The following is a 7,724-nucleotide window of genomic DNA, read 5'->3' as shown; positions in this document are numbered from 1 at the left end:
GGCATCTGACTGGGAGGCTGAGAAGCCACTCTGAGGTATTCCTTCAGGAAGAACCTCACCAGCATGTCATGGTTCATCAGTTATGAATGCATAGCCAAGAAATAATTCTCTGTAAGTATTGCAATTCTAGTAAACAACTTCTCAGGTGTATTCTGCAGAAAGTGTGTTCTCTGTTACTTGGCAGACTAAGCCCATGCAAGAGAAATGTGGGCACCAATTAAGTTCCTCTGGTAATTTGTAGGATTTCCTTCATCCTCCAACGTATGTCTTAACCTAGTGTTTCCCAACCAGGTCTTCAGAGACCTCCAGACAGAGTTGGGAGGGAGCAAAAATGTGGACTGTCTGGGAGGGATGTGAAAAGGAGCAAAAATGTGGACTGTCTGTTGGTCCCCGAGGACCAAGTTGGGAAACCTTGTCCTAACCCATCTTGTTGTTCCAGGTGACATCCTCCAAGGCCATCTCTCAGCTGCATTCCCACTCAGAACAGAAGGTTCGGTATCTTATCCAAGAGTCTGTAAAGATGTGGGTTAATTTCCCAGCCATACAAACTGACCAGTGGTTTGAAGATTGATGAAAAGAAACAGTGATGGTAATGCATAAAAATTCAGTATATAACGAAATGTTCTCACAAAGAATGGGGGCAGTGTTATGGCAAGACAAAATGTAAAGCATTGTATGTGGTACAGTACTATAGTTTATACATAAAAAATTTGTTTTATACTTTCGAAGAAATCAAACTTATTTTTCAAATTCCGGCACACTACAATTCCCAATACCTCCTGGCTCCAGGAAGTTATGTGACGTCATGCGGAAATAGATGATAAACATCCGGTGGTGGGTTCCGTGGAAATTTGCTAGTTTTGGAGAGTTAAAACCAAAGAGATACAGGTAAACTGGCGGACGAGAGTCGTAATATTCCAGGCGGCTGTGAAGCTTTGACGGTCCGTTGAAAACCAGCCGTTTGTAAATTCAAGCGTTTAGCGGAGTTTACGAATTTAAGCGGTAATCAGACCTGTAATGACCTCTTGTGTGTCACGGCATGTACGGCCAGCGAAATATAGAAGCAGCGTTAAGTTTGTTTAGTTTGGTGTCTTTGTACACCTTGGACATCCCAGGATTAAGTTACCTTCCCCTGTAAACGGTGTTACTGTGGTTATACCAGTCCGTGCCGCAGGGATTCCACGATCGATAGTGGTTATAATGATGATAGTAAAACGAGATTTTAAAACAAACTGATCATCAAAACAGTGGTTCTTTCTAAATTATGTTATTGGGTCTTTGCATTATTCACTATATGCTGCGTGTGCTTTTTTAAGTAATTGTGTTTGGTCCGTTAGTATTATTACCGTTAGTATTATGTTAAATATGATATTATTGTTTCAGAACACCTTAGATTTTGGGTGAATTGGAGAGTAAATGCACACGATTTTCAGTAACATTGAATTGGTCAGAATCGTTGTGTTTGCATGCTCAGTATGAGGTTTATAGTGACACTGATCTGGTATCAGCGAGAAGCAGATACTCCAAGGTCAGAAAGATGCAAAAATCATTGTTTCAGTCCTGTGCTAGGTCTTCGATCTAGGATCATTTTGGGTCTGTTTGGATATATTCCTTGAATTTTACTTTTTATCTGTTTATTGGGAACTCCCCCTTAACATGATATCTGTGTTTCTGCCAGGTGTGAACCAAGCTGGGGGGCAGTGATGGAGAATGGGGAGGTAAAGGCCCCGGTGTGCTCCAGGCAGGCCAAGGGGGGGACAGGAAAGGAGGGCCCACCCACACAAAAGGCCCCCAAGCCCCGGAGACCCCGCTACGGGGACAAGCACAAGAAGAAAAAGAACCCGGCGAACCCAACCAAGGAAGGAGGCTGTGAGGCTGGGGAAACCGCAGGCTCCGACTGCAACGGCACCATGGAACCTGGAGCTGATGGCGTCTCCCAGAGGCACGGGAGCGAAGACGGCAGGCCGGGCGAGGGGCCTGGTCCGGCCGGGGATTTCCAGCAGAACACAGCAGAGGCAGAAGCACCCCAAGGGGGGGCGGGCACCCCTGAGGAAGAGGGAGAGAGCTGGGACACCCTGTTCAACGACGATGGCGACTGTCTGGACCCGCACCTGATCGAGGAGGTAAATGCATGACCTCCTCAGTCCCCAAACACACGTCACATCTCCTGTCGCAGTGAAGATGCACAGGGAAACAGGTAGCATGCTCCAGCGTACCGTCAGAAAGGAGGGGGATGGACCCCTCATCAAGCACTCCATTTTGTTAGTCAACATTTTTTCCTCACTCGTTTAATTTTGCTCTTGCTTTTCGTCGAGGCAACAGTTTTCCGAGGGATCGTGCCCTTAGCAATACCCAGTGCAGCGCTGATCCGCCCACCTCTTATTGGGCGTAATGTGCGTGTTGTTGCCCTGCTTAGTAAGGTAGTAAGTAAACAAAAAACCGAATGGTTCATGATTCTGGATGAAGCTGGGCACATCAACGGTCGACGGCATAAGTTACAGGAAGCCACTCTGTTCTGCGCCAGTTTGCAGTGCCGCTTATGGATGACAAGCGGAACGAGCCTTTGACACCGATCTTCCCTGCTGTCTGAGAGGGGACGCGGCGTTAGCCGTTTGTGGCTAAGTTGCCCCGACCAGCTCACACTTCTGCCGTTTGTCTGTGCTGCATGCTTCCCTCCGTCTCTCTCCATCATTACCCCCAGATCTCATTGACGGAGGGGAAGAAGAAGAAATCCATCCAGGATCCACAGTTCGACTACTACAACTACGCCGTGGAGCAGGAGGTGGATCTCTTTGAGGACGAGATGTCCCACATCTTGGAGATATATGACTTCCCTGTCGAGTTCAAGGTGGAGGATCTGATGCGTGCCTTCCAGCTCTACCAGTGCGTCCTTGTCGTGGAATCATTTTCTATGACAGCATGTCAGGTGTAATGATGTCATGGTTACATAGCCTTTCCTTCTCCTCGATAGGCAGAGAGGCATTGACATCCAGTGGGTGGATGACAGGCACGCCTTGGCGCTGTTCTCCAGTCCAATAACAGGTGAGTCTGACAAACTTGGGCCACTGGTGTCGTTTCAGCAGGTTTTTCTGTCAAAGTCTGACAGAGACGACCATCATACCTCTTAGGCCTCTTGTTTTTCTATAAACCAAGCCTTTTGAGATTTTTATGGTTTATAAAGTATTCGTAATGAACGCATGTTTAAAGGCTGCCGCTGCTGCCTTCTCGTTAGTTGATTTGTTTTTCCAGCTAGACCTTTCCAGCTAATCTCCTGGGTTATTCTCAAGGGCTAAAATACTTTAACCTTCTCGAATTTGGGAGCAACCTGGGGTTCTGCTGAATTCTCTCATGTGTGAAGGCGCTGCTCCCATGTCAAACTCACACCGTCTCCTGATTCTGTGCCCCCCAGCCAAAGAGGCCCTGAGGTCGAAGCACCCGATGGTGAAGCTGCGATCCCTGTCGCAGGCATCCCCTGCCAGCAAGGCCAAGGCCCGCCAGTGCTCAGGTGCCCCAGGGTGCCCTGCCAGCCTCCCCTCCTCTATGACCATCGCTCTTGAGTAGCAGCTTTTGCCCCCTTTAAGTAGGACTGGCTATGGAGAAAAAGGCACCCCATGAACCATTTGCTGTATTTTTTGACCCCACTAGGTGGTGCTCTCTGTTCAAAAAAGAGCACAGAGAGCATGCCCCAAAGCAACCAAAGAGCACTGTCTAAAATGAAGCGTCATTTTGTCTATCGCTTAGTAGAACCCAATACATTCCTGTGTCTACCCCCTTCCCAGACGACGTCCTGCCTGCCAAGGAGCGACCACAGACCAGTGCCGCTCTTGCCCGTCGCCTGGTGACCAGCGCCTTGGGTGTGAAGAGCAGGCAGACCAAGGAAGAGCGGGAGGCGGAGAGGAAGAAGCTGCAGGAGGCACGAGGTGACACTTTTCACTGCTCACGACAGGCCTTCTAAACCTGGGAGGTGTCCCTATTATGGTTGGGTCTTCTCAAAATATATGACTTCTAAAAATAAGGTTCTTACGAGGGCATGGTGGAAGGTTTTTCAGAGTAGGAAGTTCCCCCCTTTGTCTGACTGCTGTGAACTTGGCACCTACGCAGAACCCACTAATGCCGTCACATTTTGATCTGGCCATCTGCTTAGCACCCACCACTAGATGGCAGCACATTTCAGGCCTGCTCCTCTGTGATATAACCTCAGTTCTGTTAAAGAGATCTGAGCCGTTTTTAGCACCAAACAAAATTATGGTGGTTTTTATGGGAGCTTAGATCCCTTTTCCACCAATTGCAGCTTTGCTTATAGGAACCACTTGTTTGGATCATGGATACTTCTGAAGCAATAAAGCAGGACTAAGGGACCTGCTGTGACTGTCATACACGAGGCGTTAATAGGACTGGATATTTTTACTGCCACCGTTCCGGTTAAGGATCGTGTCCCAAGAGTACTGCTGAAAGGCTCTGTTTTGGGCAGCGTGGGGGAGTACAGGAGGACACTGAAACAGGGAATGAGTCCCCTGCTGTGGTTTCATGGTTGCATTTTGGCGATTTTTTTTTTCTTAGAGCAAAAGCGCTTGGCAGCGAAGCAGAGAGAGGATGCCTGGGAGGGGAAGTGAAGCAGGATGGATGGATGAGAATGAAGACGCCCCCGCCCCCCCCAAATACCCAACAAACTGCCAGTGAGCCCCTCACCGACCCCCCCCCCCCCCCCCCCAAACACCATGAAAGTTCATGCGCATGCAACTCACTTGCCGAAGTAGTGTGCTGGGTCTTAGAGCTTATACAGACATTCGGAGAAGGCCCTGCTGCCGTCACATGACCCACCATGATCACATGCCCTGCTGAGGTCACATGACCTGGTCGCAAAGGAACACGAAGGCTTTTTTTTTTAATAAAATGTAGCCAGGCGATGCCACGAAGGTGGCATTTTTAGAAATGCAATCAAAGCAAATCAATGGAGAACTTTTCATTAATTATAAGACGTATTAAGCAAATAAGCTGTTTGTTAAAAATATTGGGTATGTACATAGTTTTTTTTTTTAATTGAGAAAATGTATCCAAAACTTTGTTACTGTGTTTCCAAAAATAGCAGGTTATTTATTTTTAATGATTTTCAAAGGCCATGTCAGCATTCCTATCAGCATGACAGTCACACAGTTAGTGAGTTTAAGCCAGCCGGTGTTAGCATAGCGATGCTGCCTAGGTGAACCCCAAAAACTTACCAGCTCCCTCCTGGCCGTGATCTATGATTATCTGGGTATAAGCCCTTAATCTTCATTGTCTCTAAATTTGAGTGCTTGAGGTGTGGGATTGTACAGCTGTCAGTGTGAACCATGTGACCGGCTTGTTTCAGAGGAACATTAAATATTTTTCATTTCTGTATAATATTTTTGGCTACCTTTGATTTTTATTTTATTTTTTTACACCTTTCATCTACTGTGAAGTTGGTGCGCTTACTCTTCTGTCATGAAATAAATGGTTTTACGTCTGTTTCTGCTTGTCAAGTCAAAATCCTGAGCAACGCCCTAGTCTCTACATCGGCAGGTCATGTCCTCTTGCCTGAGACTTGGGTCATCTGCATACTGCCTGTCGTTGAATAGCCTCATCCCAGGAGAGTAAGCAGAAATCCATTCCAAGCATCAGTGGATTCAGGGTTCGAAATCGACAGCCCTTCTATGGGGTTTGGAATTTTGGCGCTCACCAACCAATCAGCCTCTGCCATCTACTCACCTGTCCCGGTTTCCTGGAAAGATGGAATGTCAGTATGTATTTTTTGACATGATAAAAAGACTTTGGTCTTTTAACTCCTTAAATTATTTTTGGCAGGACTGCATTGAGCACCTGCTTAAATGTCTGAAATAATTGGGTTTTTTAATATACTATTAACACATACACCTTCCAATTGATGCAGTGGGAATCGATGCATTTACATGACCAAAAAAGAAAATGTGTGATATTTTTCCCTGCCTTCCCTCTCAGTTTTTCGCCTGGTGTTAAGTTACCTCTGTCCACCAAGCCTCAACCGGAAGTTGGGTTAGTTGCCATGTGCTTGGCTCATCCACGTTCCATCCAGACCACCTTTCGTGTAACACATCTCTCAGTAGTAGCATTAAGCAGCTACTGGTGTAAGCCATCTCTAACCATCTCCTATCCCCACAGAAGCTTCCAGACACTCACTGGCACAGGAAAGTCTGTTTCATTGCTTGCGTAACAGTTAAAGAACTCCGTGAGGACATACAATTTTGATCACCACAGATTTTGTATAAAAACTGAAGTCTATTAAATGTATACAGTGTCATAGGATCTAGCAATAAATGTTCGAAAAACTTATAATTAAAGGTCAGAAAAGATCTTTTCCTGTCATTTTAGGGCACATTGTGGTGTCTGAAAGCTTTTATGGTTAGAGGTGGTTTAGTTGTGTTTGCTATTTAGGAAGACCTAAAGAACGTTTAGGTTACCGAATGTTAAACAGGAATCAAGTCGACGTGCTGAGAATCTTTGGTGCTTTAAAGCAAAATTGTGGGTTTCTCAAAATAAATCGGTGGGCTAAATTTTGCCGAGGTAGCCCAGGACTGCTTGTCTGAGTAATGAATGCTTGCTTTGAAGGCAATGCCGCGTTTCACGTTTGCTTAAGTGCTTGATTGTGTTTGTGTATAAGCCAACAAGAAACCCTGCGTGTCTAAAAGTGTTTTCAGCCGGATGTAAGCGTACTCGGGAGCTATTTTTGCTTGTTCCACTCGCTCGGTTAGATGGATGTTGCTTAGTGCCACAAAGTGTCTTGATTAATTTTCATTTTCTTTGATCACTGGTTTACCTTGGTACCCTGGTTGCCTGTCTTAAATTGTGTAATGTTGTAGTCGCACTGTAAAATGCCTAAGCAATCTAACTAAACACAAACTTTTGTAATATAGGTCTGCGCTGTTTTTTAACAAAAGGTTTTTCGAGGACACAGATGATCTCCCAGAAATATACGTGTGCATTTGTCTGGAGCAAGTTACGGGCTTTCGGATGAAGAGAAATAAATGTTTCGTTAAGTGTGAATGTTGAAGATGCCGCAGTACGTCACTGTATTGTTCTGACAGATGTTCTGTAAGGTTACATTTACAGATGTGCATGTTAGTCAGCCATTACATACGTGCACAAAATTACATGGTTTTCTATTTGCTTGATTTCCCCCCCCCCCAGTTGTTTGGTAGGTTATTTTTGCCCTGACATAGTCACTCCCTGTAATAGTGAAGAACTGCAGTGTTCATGTCTGTAAGTGTTCAGTTGCCGCTGTTACCCAAGGGCACGTTAGGCATTGCAGTGAACGACAAGTCATTTGAGCTCCAGTGCTTGCGGTCAGTCTGCATCATGTGCCTGTCTTGGCTTTTCCGGGCAGTTTAGACCCCCAATTCAGCCTAATTTGAAGTAGTTCATTTACTGAAATTGATGCAGCGCTTTTAAAAAAACCCACGTTTTATGTTTTTTTTTTCTTCAAATAACCTAGACATAAGTATTGATGGTATGTAGTGGAAGTCGGTGTTATTCCCCACTGTCATCAGCTGTTCCCATTTCATTGTGCAGTATTTTATTTTAATGCCATTGAAAGCCTCTTGCATTTCATTTTGGCTGATAATAAAAAGCATGCTTGACCTGCAACTATTTCAGGCAATCTGAATATAATTCCCGCTTTGCTATGTTGAAGGAAGAGCATTTATCGGGCTTCCAACAAGAGGCGTACTACA

At 45.5% G+C, this 7,724-nt stretch overlaps 1 protein-coding gene across 4 annotated transcripts; it reads left to right on the top strand.

The window, feature by feature from the left end:
• Positions 1–788: 788 nt before the first annotated feature.
• On the top strand, positions 789–4,703 carry r3hcc1l (R3H domain and coiled-coil containing 1-like). Of its 4 annotated transcripts, none has more exons than XM_048987912.1 (7): positions 789–888; positions 1,679–2,123; positions 2,702–2,883; positions 2,972–3,042; positions 3,410–3,505; positions 3,780–3,920; positions 4,561–4,703. In XM_048987912.1, exons 1-7 carry the CDS (start codon positions 818–820, stop codon positions 4,611–4,613), a joined length of 1,059 nt encoding a protein of 352 aa, XP_048843869.1. In that variant the 5' UTR covers positions 789–817; the 3' UTR covers positions 4,614–4,703. The 4 variants fall into 4 exon arrangements, with proteins under 4 accessions (XP_048843869.1, XP_048843872.1, XP_048843870.1 ...); XM_048987915.1 differs by having other exon boundaries at positions 835–941; XM_048987913.1 differs by having other exon boundaries at positions 868–1,002.
• The last annotated feature ends 3,021 nt before the right edge of the window (positions 4,704–7,724 follow it).

Source organism: Brienomyrus brachyistius, chromosome 20 (assembly GCF_023856365.1).
Source record: "Brienomyrus brachyistius isolate T26 chromosome 20, BBRACH_0.4, whole genome shotgun sequence".
NCBI classification, from domain to species: domain Eukaryota; kingdom Metazoa; phylum Chordata; class Actinopteri; order Osteoglossiformes; family Mormyridae; genus Brienomyrus; species Brienomyrus brachyistius.
This window is presented reverse-complemented; position numbering and strand designations above follow the sequence as displayed.

What these genes read in the sequence shown, in the direction of transcription:
- r3hcc1l (XM_048987912.1), top strand. Translation starts at nt 818, where the DNA reads ATGATAAACATCCGGTGGTGGGTTCCGTGGAAATTTGCTAGTTTTGGA. An exon ending in TTAAAACCAAAGAGATACAG is followed by an intron (nt 889 to 1,678) that starts GTAAACTGGCGG and finishes TGTTTCTGCCAG; the next exon opens with GTGTGAACCAAGCTGGGGGG. An exon ending in CGTGCCTTCCAGCTCTACCA is followed by an intron (nt 2,884 to 2,971) that starts GTGCGTCCTTGT and finishes TCTCCTCGATAG; the next exon opens with GCAGAGAGGCATTGACATCC.